Source organism: Ornithodoros turicata, chromosome 10 (assembly GCF_037126465.1).
Source record: "Ornithodoros turicata isolate Travis chromosome 10, ASM3712646v1, whole genome shotgun sequence".
Classification (NCBI taxonomy): Eukaryota; Metazoa; Arthropoda; class Arachnida; order Ixodida; family Argasidae; genus Ornithodoros; species Ornithodoros turicata.
Genome location: NC_088210.1, coordinates 3,085,207 through 3,109,219, shown reverse-complemented (window position 1 = coordinate 3,109,219; position 24,013 = coordinate 3,085,207). Strand labels below are relative to the sequence as shown.

The window sequence follows — 24,013 nt, the reverse complement described above, 5'->3', positions numbered from 1 at the left end:
TAGCAGGTATGCCATTTCCTGATCTCGAGCGGTGTTCTTGTTTACGCACCTCATACTGCGACTATGACTGTGCGGTCATCTTAAGCCTTTTCCCCGACAAGTAGTGTTTTTGTATGCATGTCTGGACATGTTTGGCAGTGTATATCTTGTCTCAATTTGTACCCACCACTAGCATTTGGTTGTTTTTTCTGTCTTCCATGCAGAATCCATGAGGGGACAGTGGCGCCACGTTGTGCGATTCCTTGCAACTAGGTCATCATGTCTCAGCAATCTCTGAACCTACCACCCGTCAACGAGGAAGATGGCAGGCCACGCCTTCCGCAGCGATTTCTTCAAGATGGCGTTGTTGATTTTCAAAATAATTGTTTCTCTCCACTCTGTTCTATCTATTCTTATTTTTTTATGACAACACGTAGCTGGCAACTGGTCTGGACATTTGTTAGATGCTCCCTAATTTGTGTAATTACTCATTAGGCTGTTGCAATTATTGTGGGGGCCAGGTAGACAAAGTCTTCTCATTGCAATTTAATGGCGTCCAGAGCACTGTGTCTGTCCCCGGATACTTCAGCTGTTCCAATGCTACTTGAGTATATCGAGCATGCATAAAAGGCAACCAAAAGGGTCCTGAGCCAGTCACTCACAGGGTTTACAAATCAAGGGAAGGACCATCCCTCGACCGATAGAGAGGTAAGTAATTTGGGAGCCTATGTGGAGACTTCGAAATGAATAGAATAGACGGTCCTCAGCAAATCACTAGGTTTAGAAATGAATGGAAGTGACCACCCCTGAACTAATACACAGGTGAGCAATTTGGGAGCCTATGTGCAGACTTAGAAATTAATAGAATAGACCATTCTCGTGGCTATGACCTCATGAGTTGACAGGGCGGCAATAAGGATGAGGAACAATGTTTACTAGGTACGTTTCACTTCGTTGCATGTGTATAATGCACTGGTATCATAATGATCACTTATTATATCAACAGTCTCTCAGTAGGGAGAGTTGAAGAGTTGAGCAATAAACTTCGCACATGATTGATCAAGGGAAATTCGGTCCCGCACTTCCCATCGTAGTCATCACCATGCAATCCAAATATGGCAACTCCCTTTATCTTGGATTTCCACTTTGCCTTCGAATGTCAGGTGCACATGCAAATGAAAAAGAACAACAGTTTAACTTATGTATATATTATTGTATACATATATATATACAGGTTGTCCTAGCGAAATGTGAGCAGATATTTCAAAAAAATATATATATCACTTTTTGGAGATGAGGTCGACTGCAATATAGCGTACGCTTTCAATAATTACATTTTTAATTATAACAGAGTTATATTTTATATTATATTTTATTTTATATTATATTTTATATATATTTTATATTATATAACAGAGAATTATAAATAAATGTTACACACACACACACACACACATATATATATATATATATATATATACATGTATATGTATATATATACATATATAAATATAATACGAAGTTGTCCTAATGACCACGTGGTCCCTTCGGTCAACTGATACCGCAGCCGTTTTCAGATAAAAAATGCGTTCGATAGATCGTCCGCAAAATATTCGTGAAGGATCACCATCTTTTCTTTCTTCTTTTTTTTATTCGTTGCGCATCTTCGGAGACGAGTCTTTCCTTCACCCCAAAATACGAGGTGAAAGAGCACACTATCGCCTCTTGCGTCCTGGAAAAAGGTTGAAAGAAAACAAAAGCCAACCCATAGGTAAGGACAGTTTCGACAGTGTCACCTGATATATTTGTTTTTGTATTGCTTCTCATCTTCGATGCATGAGGCGGGACTGTGCTCCTTCACCCGCTCACATTGGGAGTCAAGAAAAGGTGCGTCTCTGGAGATGCGCAATTGAGAAAATAAATAGCAAAATATAGATAATTTATCCGTATACCTTCGTGGACAGTTTCGAAGCGTACAATTTGCCCGCGCTTCCGCCAAGGGAGGTGTTCAAAATGTGTTCGAATGTAAGAACCTCGCCGGTTACATGCGTCTCTACGTCACGCTCGACGCCTGTCATCGCTGCTACGTCGTCCTGTATTTCAAGAAGATTGCACTTGAGACGGATGGGATGGTGTGCCTGGTACCGTGTCCCTCACCAGTTACACATGGAGCAGCTCTCTCAAGCCCACCATAATCGAACACGAGCTCATGGGTGATCACGAGATATATGAAACGATCGAGAAGGGAATCAAGGAAGGCATTTGTAACTGCTTCCACTGATACCGTCAGCCAATCACGAGGGGTACGACGACTACAACCTCCAGCAAGAAAATACTTTTATCCACGTGAAAAGTTTTATTGACGTGAAAAGTTTGCACCCCTACGCAATGACTTTCCATCTCCAAAGGATGCTTTGAGTGGGTCGGTCCTTCGAGGTGGGGCGATATCGATTTTCCCAACATTCATCACGATTAGGAAGTGGGTTATGTCTACGTGGTAGACTTGACGTATCCCAAAGAACTGCATGCAGTCACCGGGAATTTTCTCCTGGCACAAAACCACAGTTGCTAGGATGAGAACGAGCTTTGCCACAACCAGCGATACTTGAAGGACGCTTTGGCGCTGAATGCCTTTCTCCTACCGAAACTCTTGTTGAGGTACTACGAAAAAGAACGCTACATTGTTGATTATACATTGCTCGCTCAAAATAAAACATGTTTGTCATAGCATCATCTCGTTCCACCAAGACAGTTTTTTGCAAACCTTCGTGCAGAGAAGCGTCGTGTTGAGGAATACCACAGCGACGAAATTCAAGTGACTTCTGTACACAACCATGCCGAACTGTACGCTCGCAAAATCAAAACAAAATGTCAGACATATGAAGAGGTATGCCATAGCCTACGACAACGAAAGCACGCTCCGAAAATCTGGTTCCGTCGGCTGTCAGCATTTTCACATTCTGAGTGACAAGTGCATCATGTACCAGATAAAACAGACTGGCATCAAATGCACGCATGTGGGCTTATGTGTGCTTTGCCATATCGCCTGCATGCACGGCTTCATCTACGAGTCACTCGTTTCTCGCTTAACCTGTCCAGTACATCTGATCTATTGTAATAGAGACAGTATAATTGTTGCTCTCAAGTGCGAAAGCCTCCAAGAGAAGTTGACTAAAATTGAGAATGAGCTAGATCTGTCCTCCTATCCACTGGACCATCTGCTTCTCAACGACAAGCACGCAAAGCAGGTGGGGTATTTCAAAGACGAGATGGAGGTGGTGTTATTCAGGAACTCGTAGCAATCCAAAACAAGATGTACAGCATCTTATTGGCTAGAACATACAAACAGATCGCGAGAGCGAAAGGGGTTGAGAAAGACGCTGTGAGAGAACATTTATTGCACGATGTTTACCTAGATTCTCTGTTCAACGAAAGTCAATCTCTCAGAAGCAGTGCACCATCCACAGCATAAAGCAAACAATGTACACCATTTCGAGACTGAAACAGAGCTGGGTTCCCTACAACGACAAGCGCTATCTCGTGGATGCTGTACATTTGTACCCTTAAGAGTCGAAAGGAATTCAGGATGGTTAGGGCCAGGAACCGTTGGCAAGAGGGCCAGAAATAGCTCACAGTGAGCCAGGGGAAGGGTCACCGAAGGGCACAGGAAGAGTTGGAAAGGGGTCGGGATGGGTAAGGGACAGGAAGTGTGATGGTGCAGTGGACCGAAGGTGGTGCGAAGTGGGCGTATAACAGTCGGTCTATTGCACTACAGTACATGGGTGGTAGCCAAGCGCAAAGTCGACACTACGATAACAATATGAAGATTGGAGGAGGATTGGTGGCAATGTGGAGGAGGAATGGGTCTACAACAAGACTGGCCATTCTGTCATCGTGCTGGTGCTATGAACCATGCAATGGCGACGCCACATTGAAGATTCCCCGCACCTTCCCTCTGGAGCTTCCCTTACAGAAGCTGTGAATATGGTGAGCTGTCCCGGTGTTTTTAATGTTTTTGGTATTACGGTAGTACTCTGTTTGGGCAGCATCGGAAATCCCGGAAGAAAGCCTGAACGTCGGGGATCGAGTAACCCTTGTACAAAGAGCAAGGCCTTCATGCCCGCATGCATTATTGAGAGAGTGAAAATAAAGAGTTGAAGTCGAGATATGCTCTCTCTCGCAGACAGGTAGAGCGCGGTCATCGTTGCAGTCTGACGAAGGAGTGAGCGTAAAAAGCACTGACCTCCCCATCATGTTGTCCCGGTAGCCTAGTGCAACGGCTTTAGAAAAGAAGTGCAGTCGTCGTACTAGCACGATGGTGCAGAGCACGAATAAAAGCCGTGGCGGGGTGAAGCGCAAAGTCGACTCCACAATAAAAAGACAAAGACTGGAGAAGCACTGGTCATAGTGGCAGTGTGGAGGAGGAATTGGTGTATAAGAAGACTGACCATTCCGTCATCATGCTGGTGGCATGCCCTGTGCAATCACGGCACTGCATTGAAGGTTCCCCTCACCTTTTCTGGCCACCTGATCTTCTTATAATGTTCTGTAGGTGAGATTGGACGTCTGTAAGTTTAGATTCAGTAAATATATTTGTATGAGTCAGAAACACGGAGCCTCGTCAGGGTTATTCGGAATGTTTAATGCGTTCTGTTTCTACAAACAAACAGTATTTCAATAAATCAGTGACAAAGTTCACAATGTAGTGCGACTGCAAATGATTTTGACATATCAGGGCATAGTTAATATGAGCAATGGAGCGAGAGAGAAGCACGACGTCTCGGGTCATGTAGCTCAATTCATCGCTCGCTGGCTTCAAAAATTCGTTCATCATTCCCAAGGGTCCATCCACAAAGTTCATGAAGACGTTATTGTAACCTGCGTACATCCAACGCACTTTCTCCTGCAGCAGCCCTGGAGATATCTTTTCTATATTCCCAAACAGCACCATGTCTAAGGCATAGCGAAAAGCAGTGATGATGAGTTCGTTCCAGCGACACTCCTTGCTCGAACAGTCCTCTTTCACGTCTTCCCAAGCAACGTGGGTGCGCGGACAAGGTGGCAAAGAGCGGTAACTGAATATTTTCTGGATTTGTTCAGAATGATCTCACAATCGCAGTGTCCGATTTACAGCACGCACAATCCGATTTCTTATAAACATGCGCAAAGAAACGAGAGTGAAACCGAAACGAAGCAGCAGCGTGCTCCTGTGAGTGGCGCTAGGAGCGCGCATGCGTGCCGGTTGGGCGCGCATGGAAGAAGACTAAAACCGACTTGGCGCCTCAGAGGATGCTCGGAGAGCGCGGGCTCGTGATATTTGATGCTTCCATCACCACCTCACGCCTCACGATGACAGTTCTGCTCTCGCTCTCGTCGACACTGAATGGGTGCTCTATTGCCGTGCGGTAAAGGTGAGTGTAGTTTGTGATTTGCAGTAGCAGTTGGGCCTTTCCCCCTATGAGCATGCCTGGACTTGTTTAGTAGAGCCTTACTTGCCACTAGTACTTGGTTGCTGTTTTCATCTCGTTTCGGAGCGATGTGTGGTTATGCAGCAATTAGGCCTAAGCTCCTCGATGGCTTGTGGTCTGTCTTGTGGCTGTCTTGTGCTCTGCGCTTGTCTTAAGCCTTTGTCTCCGTGCTCTCGCTTGTTTAGAATTAATTAGCAGTGGGGCGATTCCACACAAAATGATCCGGTGGCCCTGCTTGGCCCTGACAACATTACCGCAAAGTTTTTGAAATTGTTTAGTAGTTCCTGATGGTGGAAAATGACATACAAAGAGATGTTTCTTCCCAGATCTCAATGTGGCAGGTGCCAGAGAAGACTGAAGCTCATAGTACTAGCGAAAACCTGCCTGTTGTGAGTGGCAGCTGCAGCTCATAGCAGGCACCTAGAAGCGTGCAATTTTTTTATTGTGCGTATAGAAGAAACCATGCGCTACACAGCGTCGCAAATACTGGTTGTCACACTGTGGTCAGTGCGGCATAGAAAGGCTGAACATTGCTCAATTTTCCTCATATTTTGTGACTTTTTTGTGGAACATCAAACCATTTAATTTTAATGAATACTTTTTGTGTCCAAGGTCACATGGAATACTTCAACAGGAAAAATCTCAACTGATAACTTTCATAGTCTTTGCAGGAAAAATGCGGGAAGTATGCACTTTTCCAAAATTTGCTACAATCGAGCTTAGAACACGCATTGAGGAGGTCAGAAGAGACGAACTGAAACCAACACAGTTTTATAGGACTAGTCTTCCTCTACAAGACATTAAACAATCTCGAGGGTGTTTTTTTTCGTCAACGTATCAACGAGAAACTAATTATTTGTAGTAGAGTGTATTACGGCCACAGTGACCCACGTTGCATTATTCGGTGGGGCGCTCTAGATTTGTTTCTTGGGCTGCTCTTTTAATGCCTTTTATTTAAAACTTTTTCTAGTTGTTTTTCAATATGACAACTATCTGTACCAACAGAAAACGGCTCCAGTTGAGCGTTGTGGAGTTCCAATTCACCCGTATGAATATTAGGTATGTAAATACATGTTCAGTTGATCAAAGGTACTTTGACTCTCATATTTAAATGTAGAACAATTCAGAAAAAATGTTAACCACGAAAAGTGTAAGAAATTATAATGTTGCAGAAAAAGACAAACATACAAAAGCCTGATTTACATGGCAGAACTACTGAAAGTGATGGAATCTTGTGATGGTGGTCCTTCATCCATGCTGTACTAGGTTTCAGTGAGGCTCACACCTAAAGCCCTGCACTATATGCGGATGGGAGCGTGTATCCACAAGAAAGTTGCGAGTTGTGATGAAATATGAACGCTTGTCCTGATCTGCGGATTGGACGCGGATAGCGCTGAATGTGGATATGGATAAACAGTGAGATTGAGTCATCAATTTTCTTTGCACTAGGTACAGGAACACAGAGCATAACGTCAAGACTAACGACTTGCACGACTGGGAGAGATCTCTTGCGTATCGAGTCGAGGTGCGTGTTCGGCCCCGATCTTGCGTTCCACTTTTAATAAACTCTACCCATTTCATTTGCTGTAAAAATGAATGTGTTGCTGTGCTTGGTGCCGTGTATTCTTTTGAGACAGCTAAAACTGTGCTTGCTGGCGTGCATCCTTTGGTGGCATCGTGGACGCTCAGGACCTGTGCTTGCTAAAAAGCTATGCCACTCCGGTGTTCTCACCGTCACAACAAGAGAGAGGAACTCGCCCGTGTGGATGAAGTTTTGTGACAGCTGTTTTCATTAGTCTTTGTTTTGCTGTGCTATTAGCTAGTAATTTTTGTGCGCTGTTTTGTGCTGACACTAAATAACGGCTATTTCCTGGAAATTGGCTAGATATATTGAACCGAGAAACAGAACTATCGCTGTGTGCCGTAGGAGGCACAAATTTTGCGGGTTGGATGCCATCACTGCTAATCACCAAACTCTGTCGACGGCACCATGCACACCGGAAACAATGTCATAAACTTAACCACTCAGGATTGCAAGATGTGTGCTCTCTCACAGGTTTATTCTTATTTTTTATTTCGTCTTAGCAACGTGAAGCAACTGTGGCTATGCGTGACATACAGACGTGGACAGATGGAAAGCGAAACGGAGTGGGGGCAAGGGGGTTAGTATACGTCTTGAGCTGAGCAGACTTCAGAAGGAACTGTACCGACATTTGTCAAGAAAAATTCTCAGAGTGGCTTCTATCCGAACAGCATAATAAAGGTTAGCAGAGCATTGTAATAAAAAAGAAGAAAAAAAAGTGTAAAAGTATAATAAAAAGGGACCAATAAGTAGGAAAACAAAACAAGCAACTGCTGATTTAAAACTGAAGTGCTTGCTTATAAAACAAATTCTGTTGGACGTCGTAACTGGTGTCAGTCATCTCTTTGCCAGGAACAGTTCAAGAAGGTCTAGAGCACATTCTTGTTCATTGCCCACACAACTAACATTCGTGAAACACGACACTCTCGCCTCCTCTGTCTATCAAAATTCCAGCCGACCAACACTCTGCCATCAAAGCTTTTTTGTCATTTTTAGTCATCATAAGACTTCGATCCTTATTGTGAAGAGGCTCTTTATTTCATTCCCCACATCACCACCGACCATGGGATACAGTATCGTCCCTGGTTATGAAACTCCACATTCATCATATCAAAAGAAAGTTGTTTCGGTTGTACTGCAAAGGACACCCGATATAGTGAATGCAGAATGGTGATTACTCACGATCCACCCTCCACTGTGCGGCGAAAAGACGGACGCCCATTTGGAGCCTTTCCAGGCGCACAAGCAGTCGGTACCTTGTTGCGGGTCCTGACGAACGTCCCATTGGTCGTTCTGTATAACGGCGCAGAGCTACGCGAACAAAGGACTCTGTTAACAATTGGCAAGTAATGAAGAAAGCCCACTGAGCCTAAAAAACACGTGTGGCCCTCACAAGGCACCTGTGACAGATACTCTTAAACAATTTTGGTACCTAAACGGCTTGTTCCAGGCCGCATACCTTTTAGGTATAAACTCTATACCACCATCAAGGTGTAGTAACTTTATACATCATTGAGGGTGTATTATTTGCAGCTTATGGTATACTTTTAAAACTTTATGGTATATGGTTCTATTTATTTCAGCGTTATTCCAGAGTTCGGCAAACCAATCCGTTTTGTAAAAAATTAGGAAAAAAAAGGTCTAGAACCACGTATGGTCTAATAAAAACAACCATTACCAGGAGAGGGAAAATTAAAAGAAAATACTTGGATAAGCACGCGCACAAACTCACGCACAAACAAGTCAGCAAGTATGAAGGGTAAACCGAGAGGGGATTTCGTGCAGGTTACTGCCACACAACAAACGTGGAAGGTTTTGACATTTGCTGGAGAACAGACACTGGTGTAATACATGGCGGTTTCCCAAAGCATTCAGCTGCTTTCACTGAAGGAAGCGACTTTACAGTGTGATAACATATGCATTTGTTTATCTCAGGGACAAATAACAGGCTGGTATAAATCACACACCCTACTGATTAAAATACTACTGTACTACTGACTGTGTATTCATTATATGACTGTATAACTGAGGTGATACCGTATCTACTACAAATTAATGTGGTACCATATGTTGCACAGGTAAGGTATACAAAACGCATGCATTACGGGTCAAGGTGACTGGAACCATCACAAGTGACACGTATATAGCCCAGAGGCGGAGAGTTTTCATTTTCCCGGAGGGGGCAAGGGCGCACCGCGAAGTAAGTACTCTGGCAGGGGGGGGGGGGGGGGGGGGGGTATGTTTATTAAGAAAAAGAAAGAAAGGAAAGGGGAAAGGGATGGATGGCGGCTTGTTATTCCAAAAAGTGAAAGGGGGAAGTCAAGAAAGGCAAAGAAAATAAGCAAACAAAAAGAAGGAGAGAAAAGGAAAAGAAAAATGAAGAACGCAACACTAGAGCTGAAGAATCACTCTGGCGGGATCCTATGATGTATGCAGAACTGGTATAGAAGTAAGAGGAAGGAAGAACAGAAAAAACAAAACAAAAGAAAAAACAGAGAACGTAAACAGTGAACATGTGCACAACTGAAGGCATTACGCCTTTGAAAACTCAGGGCAAAAAGAACAACATGTATTGAATCCTCGGTGTTTGACCCGAAATGCGCGCAATATAATGAATATGGTCAATGAAATTGAGTAGCGGAAGTTGAACCCGCTCCCAACGAATATGCGTTCCGAAGATCCTACCGTCACTGGCAGCTGCTGGTACCTTTTCGACTGCTTCGTTTCATTGATCTGACTGCTTTGGGCGAAATTCAGGCTATGTGTTGTGTCATCCTCTGTGTTTCTTCGCCTCACCTTCTACTGTGATAATGAGTATGGTGGGCGGATACATATTTTACAAATTGCAAGATGCATTTTTGGGTTGGTGCCTCTTCGCTCTTTTGACCTGGGCGCGCCGAGCTCCAAAGGTTGGTGTCAGTCTCTTAGCGGGACTTCCCGGGGGAGGCCGCGCCCCCCCTCGTTCATGTTCCGGGGGGGGGGGCAAGGGCCCCCCCCCCCCGCAGTCGGCGCCTATGATATAGCCCCATGTTCACAACGTCCGTAACCACGAGTACAGCCGCTGCTATATTTTTGTTATATGAAAAAGTCTGCAAGTTTCACCTCGTAGCACCTCAGATCAGCATTTACGGTGCAGTGAAATCATGCCGGATTTCATGACGCGATAACTCGTGGCGATTTCCGGTGATACATCTGGTAATGTCAGCGAGGGCACCCAAGTCCAGTATACGCTCTACGCAGTAGTCGCCTGGGGCAGTCATTATCCGAATTTGTCGGACGGTCTACCGGCTCTACCGCTCTCCTACGAGGGGCGCTGCGCACGTTAGGCTCTGTGGGTTTGTGAACTTCCGCTAGCGTCGTTGACGTCGTCGGGCACTTTAGCTTGTTGTAGTTCGGATCACAAAACATAGCAAGTAGCATGCGAGAAGCATATTACATCTTCCTCTTAGTCATTCTAATTCGCGGTGTCAATGAACTTTAATCGCTACTGCTTTCGTACAGATCCATGCCATCAATGGTGAATGCAACATACAAGCAGATAACAGGCAAACAGCCGCGGGATCAATACGTAGCAGAGGAAACTCGCGAGGTGTATATATGCACATGCTCGCCGTCGATAGCGGAAGAAGATAGTTGAGGGCAGTTCTGGCTCGTGACGCTTTCGGGTGATGCATCTGGAGAACTTTTTAGGCCCCGAACCCGAGCGACAAATTCGGATGCTGCTGTCAGAGCAAGAGCCGCGTGTTCGGGTGATGCACAACGGATCAGTTCGCTCGGCCCAAGAGCATTTTTTGGCTCTTGCTGCGACAGGCCAAGCCAGAACTGCCCTCAACTCCCTTGTTCCGCACTCGACGGCGATCATGCGCTTATCTGAGCCTCGAGAGTGTCGTCTGCTACGTATCGCACTTACGGCTGTGTGCCTGTCATCTGTTTCTTTTGCATTCACCATTGACAGCATGCATGTTTACGAAAGTAGTATCGATGAATGTTCAACTGATACCGGTTTTACGAATGACAATGAGCGGTAGAGCCTCCGACAAATTCGGGTAATGACTGCCCCAGAGCGACTCCCGTGTAGAGCGTGCACTGAACCTGGCCGCTCTCGCTCGGGTTAGCAGATGCATCACCCGAAATCGCCATCGACGTCTTGCAGCAAGAGCCAAAAAACTGCCCGTGGTGCGAGCGTACTGCTCCGCAGTGCATAACCCGCACACGCGGCACCTGCTCTGACAACACGACACGAACTTACCACTCGGGCTCGAGGCAGAAAAAACTGCCCCAAATGCATCACCTAAAATCGCCATCGGTGAGCAATAAACCGATAGCAACCAACCTGCTACAGGTGACTCACACGTGTAAGATCCTAGCTGACAAGGTCCATGCGGCGGCTGACACATTCGTTGGCTGTTGCGGCCGCGTGCGAGTGTGACCGAAATATCGAGGTGTGGGCAGTCTATCTAGCGAACGCGTGAAGCTATGACGCCGTTCGAGGTGTTGTTGGAAAGCGCTTGAGGGGTACTACACGGACCTTAAAGGTCAGCGTAGAGAAAAATTCACTGTCACAGACCACAACAAATGCGAGCAGCCACAAAGGCTGGTGCCAACTCAATGTACCTCGCAAATAGTTTGGACAAGCACCCTGTATTTATGAAGAAATCGATATTTTGGTTTTGCTGTCCGATCGTCCGCTAAAACCAGTGAGTTCAAGGAGGTGAACCCGAGACAGGGACCCCGCTCAGCTTGTCAGCGCCCTGTCTCTTCTATCGACCAGTGAGTTAACGGTAAGCTTTGGCTTTTCTTCGCTTATTTACTTGCTCGCGGTTTCCGACTGTGCGCCGACTTTAGTGAGTCGGTTTCGCAGTCGCCATAGGCTGAAAGCGAACTCGAGGATCGTCCTTGGATACAAGTACCACGAGCACCGTTCTCTGCGTCTAAATTTGATCATCCTGGTTTTCCTTCGGCTAGTCAGTACGCACAGCCTCGTCTAAGGTGGCACCTTGTGAGAGATATGCTGTGACAGAATTCTGAGAATAACGTGCTCCTTGCCGTACGAGCGAGCACGATAAGAACAAAGATGTTTTGTACGAACTTACCAGTTGATGTTGTGCACTCTAAATCTTTTCACACCTTTAAAGGTGTAATAGCGTGCATGGCGCACGCCTTTTTAGGTGTACTTTGGTAACATCATAATGGAGCACGGTTTCGCACAAATTTTCTTTACTCGAGTGTTGTCTGTCCTCCAAAAATTCAGTCTTGCAACATCTCAACATTGTTCAACAGTATTGTAGACACTTGCGCGTGCTCGATTGTCGATAGCGATGCATATATGCATTAGCTCGTATCTACGATATCCAAGACATAATGAAAGCAAGATTTGTACTGACGCTTGATCTTTAGTAATGCTTTCCGAATTTTGTAAAATATTATCCTGGAGATGCAATGTTACGCAACCAGATTGAATGTGTATAGCGCACACCTTTAAAGGTGTGAAAAAGTTTACAGTGTGCGTGATTGGGTGGTACAAAACCAATGGCTGAGTGCTTTGAACTTATCAACGCAGCAGTCGAAGTGCTCGAAGCAGTTTGCATTAGAATGTTACAAGTTCGTTCACCTGACGGCCGATTTGGACTGACTCGAAAAGTTGCAGAAAAGGGACGCTGCACCAGCGTCCTTCGACGACGACAAAGAGGATAGCACCAAAGGACAGAAGCTACAGGTAATAGCGAATTCAGCTGGTCGCTTTTGTGCAGAAGAAGTTGCACTGGCTATCTCGTAGCCAGATCAGCATTTACGGTGCAGTGAAATCATGCCGGATTTCATGACGCGATAACTCGTGGCGATTTCCGGTGATGCATCTGGTAATGTGAGCGAGGGCACCCAGGTCCAGTGTACGCTCTGCACAGTAGTCGCCTGGGGCAGTCATTACCAGAATTTGTCGGACGCTCTACCGGCTCTACCGCTCTCCTACGAGGGGCGCTGCGCACGTTAGGCTCTGTGGGTTTGTGAACTTCCGCTAGCGTCGTTGACGTCGTCGGGCACTTTAGCCTGTTGCAGTTCGGATCACAAAACATAGCAAGTAGCATGCGAGAAGCATATTACATCTTCCTCTTAGTCATTCTAATTCGCGGTGTCAATGAACTTTAATCGCTACTGCTTTTGTACAGATCCATGCCGTCAATGGTGAATGCAACATACAAGCAGATAACAGGCACACAGCCGCAGGATCAATACGTAGCAGAGGAAACTCGCGAGGTGTATATATGCACATGCTCGCCGTCGAGAGCGGAAGAAGATAGTTGAGGGCAGTTCTGGCTCGTGGCGCTTTCGGGTGATGCATCTGGGGCACTTTTTAGGCCCCGAACCCGAGCGACAAATTCGGATGCTGCTGTCTGAGCAAGAGCCGCGTGTTCGGGTGATGCACAACGGAGCAGTTCGCTCGGCCCAAGAGCATTTTTTGGCTCTTGCCGCGACAGGCCAAGCCAGAACTGCCCTCAACTCCCTTGTTCCCCACTCGACGGCGATCATGCGCATATCTGAGCCTCGAGAGTGTCGTCTGCTACGTAACGCACTTACGGCTGTGTGCCTGTCATCTGTTTCCTTTGCATTCACCATTGACAGCATGCATGTTTATGAAAGTAGTATCGATGAATGTTCAACTGATACCGGTTTTGCGAATGACAATGAGCGGTAGAGCCTCCGACAAATTCGGGTCATGACTGCCCCAGAGCGACTCCCGTGTAGAGCGTGCACTGAACCTGGCCGCTCTAGCTCGGGTTAGCAGATGCATCACCCGAAATCGCCATCGACGTCTTGCAGCAAGAGCCAAAAAAACTGTCCGTGGTGCGAGCGTACTGCTCCGCAGTGCATAACCCGAACACGCGGCACTGTTGCTCTGGCAACACGACACGAACTTACCACTCGGGCTCGAGGCAGAAAAAACTGCCCCAAATGCATCACCTAAAATCGCCATCGGTGAGTAATAAACCGATAGCAACCAACCTGCTACAGGTGACTCACACGTGTAAGATCCTGGCTTACAAGGTCCATGCGGCGGCTGACACATTCGTTGGGTGTTGCGGCCGCGTGCGAGTGTGACCGAAATATAGAGGTGTGGGCAGTCTATCTAGCGAACGCGTGAAGCTATGACGCCGTTCGAGGTGTTGTTGGAAAGCGCTTGAGGGGTACAACACGGACCTTAAAGGTCAGCGTAGAGAAAAATTCACTGTCACAGACCACAACAAATGTGAGCAGCCACAAAGGCTGGTGCCTACTGAATGTACCTCGCAAATAGTTTGGACAAGCACCCTGTATTTATGAAGAAATCGATATTTTGGTTTTGCTGTCCGATCGTCCGCTAAAACCAGTGAGTTCAAGGAGGTGAACCCGAGACAGGGACCCCGCTCAGCTTGTCAGCGCCCTGTCTCTTCTATCGACCAGTGAGTTAACGGTAAGCTTTGGCTTTTCTTTGCTTATTTACTTGCTCGCGGTTTCGCAGTCGCCATAGGCTGAAAGCGAACTCGAGGATCGTCCTTGGATACAAGTACCACGAGCACCGTTCTCTGCGTCTAAATTAGATCATCCTGGTTTTCCTTCGGCTAGTCAGTACACACAGCTTCGTCTAAGGTGTCACCTTGTGAGAGATATGCTGTGACAGAATTCTGAGAATAACGTGCTCCTTGCCGTACGAGCGAGCACGATAAGAACGAAGATGTTTTGTGCGAACTTACCAGTTGATCTTGTGCACTCTAAATCTTTTCACGCCTTTAAAGGTGTAATAGCGTGCATGGCGCACGCCTTTTTAGGTGTACTTTGGTAACATCATAATGGAGCACGGTTTCGCACAAATTTTCTTTACTCGAGTGTTGTCTGTCCTCCAAAAATTCAGTCTTGCAACATCTCAACATTGTTCAACAGTATTGTAGACACTTGCGCGTGCTCGATTATCGATAGCGATGGATATATGCATTACCTCGTATCTACGATATCCAAGACATAATGAAAGCAAGATTTGTACTGACACTTGATCTTTAGTAATGCTTTACGAATTTTGTAAAATATTATCCTGGAGATGCAATGTTACGCAACCAGATTGAATGTGTATAGCGCACACCTTTAAAGGTGTGAAAAAGTTTACAGTGTGCGTGATTGGGTGGTACAAAACCAATGGCTGAGTGCTTTGAACTTATCAACGCAGCAGTCGAAGTGCTCGAAGCAGTTTGCATTAGAATGTTACAAGTTCGTTCGCCTGACGGCCGATTTGGACTGACTCGAAAAGTTGCAGAAAAGGGACGCTGCACCAGCGTCCTTCGACGACGACAAAGAGGATAGCACCAAAGGACAGAAGCTACAGGTAATAGCGAATTCAGCTGGTCGCTTTCGTGCAGAAGAAGTTGCACTGGCTCGAGCGTGCATTTTCCGCTGGTTGTTTCAGGGCAACATGCAACATGTTCCGCTGGTCGTTCGCGTCTAGCGTGTGCGTGTGAGCAATGAATTCGTGAAGGTTTGGCCACACCGAGAATATCGGCCGTGTGAACCTGAAAACGAGCTCTCAAGTTCCGCTTTCAGCTCCTTCTCATCCTCCTTTTTACACTTGTTCAATATGACCGCCATGGAACCGGCAGACCTACTGCATATGATGGATGCTTTGGATGAGTCAAGTTCGTCGAGTTCGTCGAAGGTGGGGAACTGGGGACACTGTTTCGCGCTACGCGGACGATGACATATGAATATGGTTAGTGGTTATTAGGTGGGTTGTGAACGCGGATTCTCGCAGTGCCATGCATTTTATGGAGCCGTAGCACAACCGCTTTAATAACAACTTTTGTTCTTAACAACTGTTATTAAAGCGGTTGTGCTACGGCTCCATCTTGTCCATCAGTCGCGACAGTCATTCCGCTGCCGCACTGCCAGTGCGGCGCAACGATGGTTCAACGCAGTTTCGCATTTTTGGCCGACACTAGCACCGTCTAGCATGATCGGCTGGGCAGATCGGTGTAAGCGGCACTGGCGCGGTTTTCCTGCACGTGCTCTACACCGCGGCGCACAGCACTGACCTGTACTCAAACGACCAGCTCAATTCGGTATAAGTGTCGCACGAACTTGCACGATGTCTTGCGCACAATATGAACATGTGAACGATAGCTCCTCATCCCTATAATCCAGGGTTTCTCAGAGAAGTTGGCTGTGAAACTACATGAAGTTGAAGAAGCCCGAACCTGGGCACGGAGAAGATGAAACAGCTGAAATCAGCGTCAACTTGCGGGTTCCTGTTTTGAGAGACACTCGGTGTCTGTAGTCACTTGTGTGTGATCACGCTCAGCCTTTTCCCAACCATGGAACTCCCCCGTATTGCATTTACATGGCAGAACTACTATTCTTCTTTAAAAGTCGGGTTGTGTGGTTGTATTTGTGAGTGCTGTAATCTAAGGTCTTCACATGCCACAAATTCCATTGTGTTCTACACCACTGACCATCCAGCGCCAGCTACCAGCAGGTATTCAAAGGGTGCTCGAGTACCTTGACCAGGGATGAAAGTCAGCATGCTTATCTGCACAATAAGGTGAAGTCTTAGGTGAATTAGGTGAAGGATCTTAAGTAGCTTATTCTCTACACAATGTATAATTTCGACAAATACGTTCATCAGGAATGTCCCGCTAGAATTCTCATTCATGCCTAATTATTACGTACGTACCTACAGTGTGTATGCGATACCATGTAGTTGCCAAACAGGACTCGTTCTCCAGATTATAAAGCCCCTAAAGACGCTTAATTACTGTTCCTGGAACATCAAACGCCAGGCATCCGAGACAGAGATATGTGCGTAGTGTGTGACTTCAGAAGCAGCAAGTGATGCAGCGCTTACGATACGAGAGTGAAGCCTCGCAATTAAGCAAGCAATTGACTTACTTTATCAAACATAACTACGATTCCAACAAAAATATATTTCGTATGTAGGCGTAGTACAGCTTGCTACAGATTGCTAATACGTGACGTTCATGGTGCTCTTCGCGAGTTAGCCGGAGGCCGGCAACGCGGCAGCATAACTCCACAGATCCTAAGCGCACAGGTCGCATCGACAACATGTGTTCGCATTGGGAAACCATCCCACGAAGAAAAAAACACTGCAATCAAGAAGCCTACGTCGATCGAGCAGACGCTCCCGGCTACCATGCCTTGTCTACATTCCCGTATGTTCCGTAAACAGGGAGGGATGTCTTGAAGAACACTAATACCGCTTACGTTAGTGGTATAGACCGCTTAAACAAATTCCGTCATAAAAATGGCGGCTGTTTCGGGATGGTTAATTTACAGTTATTAAAAATATGCGACAATTTTCTGGAAATGAAGGGTGGTTTTAGACACAGTTTGATATGGGCCTCCAGAATATCGTTACAGTTTCGAAAAGTTTGGGTACCCCCGGAGCTGACCTTTAAGTGTTACCAGCTCCAACAATAATAACGAAAATTTTATAAATTTGCAACGTTGAAATATCAAAATTTTGCCAGAAGGTCGGCGTATGTGAAACCGAAATATGATCCGAATCCATGGAAACGGCAATCAAAAGAAAGGACGGCTCGACAGGAACCCAAAAAGCCCGGAGACTAGCCTAGAGCGGTCGACAGAGCTACTGGAGCGCCGAAGAAGATTAGCGGCTGTGGCAAATTCGACTGCCTTCTACCAACGGGGCAACTGACCTACATAGTGACCTACATAGTGACCTACATAGACGACGGAGTGCATCCAGAGGGGGCTCAGCACTGTGTAGGGGCCAGAGCCGAGCAAACGAGTTGGGGATCGTGAAGTTTTCATGTAAACGAATACACCACTGACACGACTGAGCCCGCCCCAACTTTTTAGCGCTACCTTACGAAACAAACTTCTATGTACGTGTAAGATACTGCATAATCTGGGCTACGAAGCCAGTTCACGTCGTACAATCAGTTGCAAAACTAGTGTGAGCATGTTGATAGCACATTTCAAACTATGTGTCGCAACTGCGGAGCATATAAAGCAAGACGCGGATCATTTAAAAAAAATGGCTGTAATCCTTAGGGCACTGCCCAACTCGTATGAAATGCGACACCATTACCAGCACTGCAGTAGATGAAAGATGACTCCATTTCCGAGGCGAAAGAAGTATACTTTTTGGAGTTTTAGCAGATCGGTATCACACCGTGGAAAACAGCCACGAACCTCAACGTGCCACCGTTCACGATTACTCGAACGATTTCTCTTCGTCTGCGAGATATTCAGTTCTACCGATGCAGCTAACTGGATTGTTGATACTATAGTACAGGATATGTAGTCCATGTAGAGCACTCTAATGGTCAGTTTCCATATACAGAGCTCTATATAGCGCTAGAAAATAGCACTCGAAACCTCACGCTGTTTTTCTACTTGCTGTTCTCACATACAGCCGAAGAAATAGCGCTGTTTTGCTCGGGTCGGGGGAAATGTCGTTGCGACGTGATACACCGGTACCACCGTGATTGTTTAGTGTCCGCGTCGGGTATACCCAGCGCCATTGCGGGTGACACGTTTAATACTGTGATTGCCATGCATTAGCAGATGAAACTCGAGGCCATTTTCAAGTCGTATAGTCTTCGCCTTCGCGCCCCGCTGTTTCGGGTGCCGAAAGCAAAACAAACCGCAGCTTCCGCGACGTCACTGCTGAAAGAAAATCCCGATTGGTTAACTCAGGCTTAGCGCTCAAAATAGAGCTGGAAAAGTTGAGAGGGCAATACTTCGAGAAGTGCTAGAAGTGAGAAGAATCGCTATATGTGGGAACTGCCCTTGACATGCACACAGTTTATCGTTGTGCCGTTACGTGTGGTCGGCACATTCACGTCACCTATGACGTCCAAATTGAAAATCTCCTTTATATAGTCGATAAACCACCCATCATTGCCCTCCCTGACGTTAGTATTAAAGTCTCCACACACAATGAACAATCGGTACAATGCGCCGTGTTTACCACGGGAAACTTTAGCTGCCTTTTAGCTGTTCAAATCAGTTGATTCCAAGCGAGGAAGAGTTTGATGTCGTCCCGTGAAACGTTTGGTGGCAGATAGACAGCGACAATGATGTTCTACGACTATTGATCGTGCTCTCGATTGGCAGGTGGCTCCTGCTTCTGGCTTTGTTTCGACGGGTCGGTGCCATGGAGTGACCGCACTTTTCACTTCCCCGGCGGAAAGCGTGACACCAGCTGCTCTGCTCTCTAGGCGCATGATGGACGACATGCACCCGCATCTGGTTATATCTCTTCACGGATCACCAGTCCACGTTTCCGTCATCCCGAGCACGTGCGTCTTCGTCAGAGTTGTATCACCCTGGATGTCCATTCTCCGTGCGCGCAAAATCGGCACGTTCGCTGCTTACGATCATGCCGGAACGCTTATTTTCGCCATCTTCGACCGAATCGAGAAACTTCTCTGCACGTCGCGCAACGGTATCGAGCCTCTGGCGCTCCAGACCTCGAAACTCGTCGTGTAGATGCTCGTCTGAGTTGCGCTTGGTGTGATAAGAACATCTAGTCTCCGTCGACTTTAGTGACGTAAAGGCCCTCAATGCTATAGTCACTCGCAACATGGTAACATAGGCGAGGTTTTGCGGTTGTGGCTTGCGATAGGAGTATACTACGTGTTGTAGGTCACAGATTGCAATTTATGAATGGTCATTGCGTTGGCCTAGACGAGACAGAGGTGAACGAGGTGGCAGGGGACACCCGTCCTGGCTTCCCTTTTCCTTTTTTCTTTTTTTAGACATTGTGGTGACCATTCTCAGATGGATGGCGACCCTGTCCGGACAGAGGCAAGGGTTGATGGCACGTAGCGAGGTGGCCTTGATTTTAACGAGGCGACACTTTACTCAAACCGGCGCCATGGACGGGGGATGCGACCTACATAATCGTTCTCGATGAACTTGGGTGTCCTCATCGAGCCGCTAACGGTGCCGTCGTGTGCATCGACATTTGTCGTCATCACGTGGTTTATACTGTAACTCCATGGTGTCGGACGGTATTGATGACATAAAGAAACGGCACTGCGCAGTCATTACGGAGTGTCAGCAGGTCGCAAGCTCTCTACAAAAACAATACAATATAGGAAGTTCTGAAAACAAAGATACGTATCATGGTGCCAACCACTTTAAAGAAATAAGGGCTTATCGTATTTCATGAACCGCTCTCATGAAGACCTTCCAATATGCTAAATACTCGCCCACGACAACTTTTTTTTATCAGCCGGGGCAAACTTGCGAGAGTAACTTGCGAGAGTAATTACTAGCGCGAGTAATTCAATTACAGTTGCAATTGCAGCCTACCGAATGTAATTCTACGAGTAATTAATGAAGGTTGAAGGTGACAAACGTGTCGTATTTCGGTGTCCGGCAAATGAGAATAGCGAAACAGCTGGACGACATTGTCCTCTTCGTATTGTGTGTTCCTCAAACTCAAGAAAATGTTGCCTCATTCTACTGCACACCACCTCGCTCGCATCATTCGGATTTGCGCATCAACGATGATCTAGTTTGGTGTCGCCGGACTAATCACATTTGTTGCGAGAACTCACCTTTCTGTACGTTGTGGTTCTATAGAAGCGACCTGGAGAGTAGGTGTCTGTGTCGGTGGTGTTACCCAAGTTGAGATAAAGAGCTCCAATGAACGACACTGTGATCATCAACTTGGACACGTACTCTTCGTTTGCCGCGCGCAAAACCGCATCATTGATCATTCCGTCCTGGGCAATCAAAGTCATTCCGAGCAGTCAAAGTCATTCATTTTAAGTCTTCCGAACATGATGGAAATTGATGTTCTGAGGCTGGGACACATAGAAAGGACACATACATACAAAGCCTCAAGCGTCCGGGAAAATAATGAAGAAACTCACTGAAACGGAAAGATAGCTGTAGGACACGAACCCATATCTTCTGCATTACCGGTCCAGGGCTCTTCGGTTGAGCTAAGCTAACACGTCTTTGCAGTGACTGCCAAGGGTGCGTCATTTTAAGGGACAGACACATACACTCACTCCCCTTTCCCTCTTACATGTTTTCTCACTCGCATACACATCCACACGAAGGGGCGACGCAAGCGCCGTGTGATGAACATGATGGGAATCGATGTTTTGAGGCACACATAGAAACACATTGGTGGAACACATAGAAAGGACAAATACATAAAAAGCTTCAAGTGCCTCAGAAATTGATGAAGAAAGAAAGATGCTGCTCAAAAGTCCTACAGTTGGCTATAACCGTTTCAGTGACTTTCTTTCTCCACTAATTTCTTAGGCACTTGAGGCTTTGTATGTATTTGTTCTTTCTATGTGTTCTGTCCTGAGAACTTCAGTTCCGATCATGTCCAACAGGCGCTGATTGCTTCGCCTGTCGTGTGAATATGTGCGTGTGTGTGCATGAGTGAGTGAGTGAGTGAGTGTGTTCGTCCCTTCAAATGACGCACCTTCGTAAGTTACTGGAGAGACGCAACAGCTTAGCGCAGTCGGTGAGAGCAGGACCGGTAATCTAGAAGATGCAGGTTCGTGTCCTAATGCTGGCTAACCTTTTCTGTGGCTCGCTTAATTCTTCATTTCAAGCCATTTTTTTTTATGCATGCAACTTTGATGATATTTGGAGTCTTTCATCACAAGAGCGATAATGTCCGCTCCATTCCTGGCGGTAGTGGTGAGATGCTATAGTGAGTCGCTTCACGGTGAGGACGGAAACCCTACGGTGTCTAAAAAGTTTAAATATGCTTTTAGGGTAAGGCGTTGGTGGACTCGACTTGGCCATGGACCGCCCCATGAAATGAAATGGTTTCGTGCGGGAGGCCTACGAGGAATCTAACAAGGTGCCATGGGCGCACATCCTGAGGATGGGCTTCGCACGTTTTCATTTCGGGAAAAGTTTTGCAGGGACGTGTTTGCAAACTGGTACGCAAGAGAAGGCGGTTTTGCTGGTGGAATGGCTATGATGACGCTTGCCCGCGTTATTCCAGTGCTCTGTTGGTGGACTTATGCAGTGTCCTATATATCACTAGTCACTGATTGACTTCTTCTCTGGGATAAGGAGGGCACGAAATAAGACCTAATACATTCGCGGATTATAATGCGCTTTGGAAACGAGGGTGCCTATCAAAATCTCGCTCGCCATTCAGTTATTTTATGACTTGTAAGCTACTTATATTTCCTTCAATATACAGCCTTTCCTTTTCACTACGCCGTAACAACATCTGAGGTACAGATAATTTTTCCTATGTTGATAATGTAATATCTCCTATTTTTCATACATTTCTCCTACTTGCATAGCTGAAGAACGTAACAGTTTCGCGTCAAAGGATGTGGTTTTTTATTCGTGTCCGCCATAGGACGGAAGCATCGTGAAAGAAAGAGGGCTGCATCTCGGGACTGATCGTTTGCCCACCATATGTCATGCAGATTATGTTACGCAATATAAATAAAACTCACAATATCTTCTATTTTCTGCGGAAGCAGGCGGTCTGAGATGTACGGCGCAGGACATGACTTTCGATTGGTGTGGTATAAATTATGGGTTATCTGGATGGCATACATCTTGTCCCTGTAAAAGACCAATAAAGCAGGAATTGTACACTATAGTGTAGCTAATGCGAGAGAGAATAACTACCCGCACGCTCATCGTTACGAGAGTCATAGACGTATCCCGAGCACGAGCATTCGACCTCCTCTTTCTGTCATAAAGTATGTTTTCCAACGCTCGCTACTCTCGTCATTTTACAGTTGTATGCGAGATACGTTTAAGTTTATGCAGTTTAAGTACAGTCGGTCCTCGTTTATCCGGACGGCTTCGTTTCCTGGGGAAAATGTCCGGATAGCGGGGGAACCGGATAAGTGAAACACGAAAATCCAGAGTGATCCTAAAAGGACATCTTTATTGACCATTACACAGAAAACTATCCATTGTCATCTGTTTCATTCTAATACATGTGTCCAGTTCTTGCAAACCTTTGCGAATGGCATTGACTTGCAAAATAGTGTTGTTGTGCGAAAATAATAGCACTCTTCTCAATGCCGCTCGCGCATTTTCTACCACAGCTGGTGCATCCACGCTTTCATCATCATATTCTTCTTGAACACTATCGGAAGTGACGACACTGACGATGTCGTCATCTATGATTGCAGCGCAGGGGTCCTCGTTGCGGACCTTCTCAGTCTGAAATGACCAGACTGCTCAGTGGATTACCTTTGTGTAACGTGCAAAGTCGGAAAGGGAGAAAATTCTTCCTAGCAACACCGTCTTTGTGTCGGTAAAAGGAAGGCCACGGCCAGGGTTCTCGACCTCGCTTGACTAGGTGTGGGCCAAGTGTCATTCCTGGACAATGACCGAATAACCCAAGCCGATTGTTGGGTATTAGTCACTTCTGTTCCCTGGAATTCTCGTCCGAGTCCGGAAGCTGAAGTCCGGATAAACGAGGGCGAAATACATGGGGAGAAATCCGTCCACATGCTTATAGCGCAGGATCCGGATAAATGAAGTCCGAATAAACACGGGTCGACTGTACTCAGTGTAGCTTACATGTCGCGCACAAAAGCGGTTATACTGTGAACAAAAAGTGCGACTAAAACCTTACGCGCCGGTTCCGAAAAAGACCCAACAGAATCATGGTATCGTTACTGCTTTACAGACAACGTTACCGCGCAGTCTAGATATCTTATATCTGATGGGTTAGGTTTATTTCCGATGCCCCGTACGAGAGCGTGTGGTCAGGTTAGAGGAGGGACACAGGCTGAGGAAACGACCTTACGTTGAGAGCAGATCCGATAGCTTGTAATAAGCGAACAGCTTGGGATCTTCAGGGATGATGAACGTGAAGCCTCGTCCCCTTTCTGTCATGAAACTGTGACCCTTCTGAAAATCCCGAACGATAAAGGAAATAAAGCATTCAAAGTAATCACATGTGCACAATGTTTCATTTCTGTAACCGCTCCCAATATGCCGGGACTGAATACGC

At 46.3% G+C, this 24,013-nt stretch overlaps 1 protein-coding gene across 2 annotated transcripts in view; it reads right to left on the bottom strand.

The window, feature by feature from the left end:
• Nucleotides 1–892: 892 nt before the first annotated feature.
• LOC135371261 (uncharacterized) overlaps nt 893–24,013 on the bottom strand; it is a 40,149-nt gene continuing 17,028 nt past the window's right edge. For both annotated transcript variants that reach the window (XM_064605350.1, XM_064605351.1), the window contains 5 exons: nt 23,807–23,910; nt 22,491–22,602; nt 20,601–20,768; nt 8,212–8,340; nt 893–1,129 (listed from right to left, as the gene is read on the bottom strand). In XM_064605350.1, the coding sequence (XP_064461420.1) occupies nt 974–1,129; nt 8,212–8,340; nt 20,601–20,768; nt 22,491–22,602; nt 23,807–23,910 (669 nt within the window). In that variant the 3' untranslated portion in view covers nt 893–973. The remainder of the gene's footprint in view (nt 1,130–8,211; nt 8,341–20,600; nt 20,769–22,490; nt 22,603–23,806; nt 23,911–24,013) is intronic.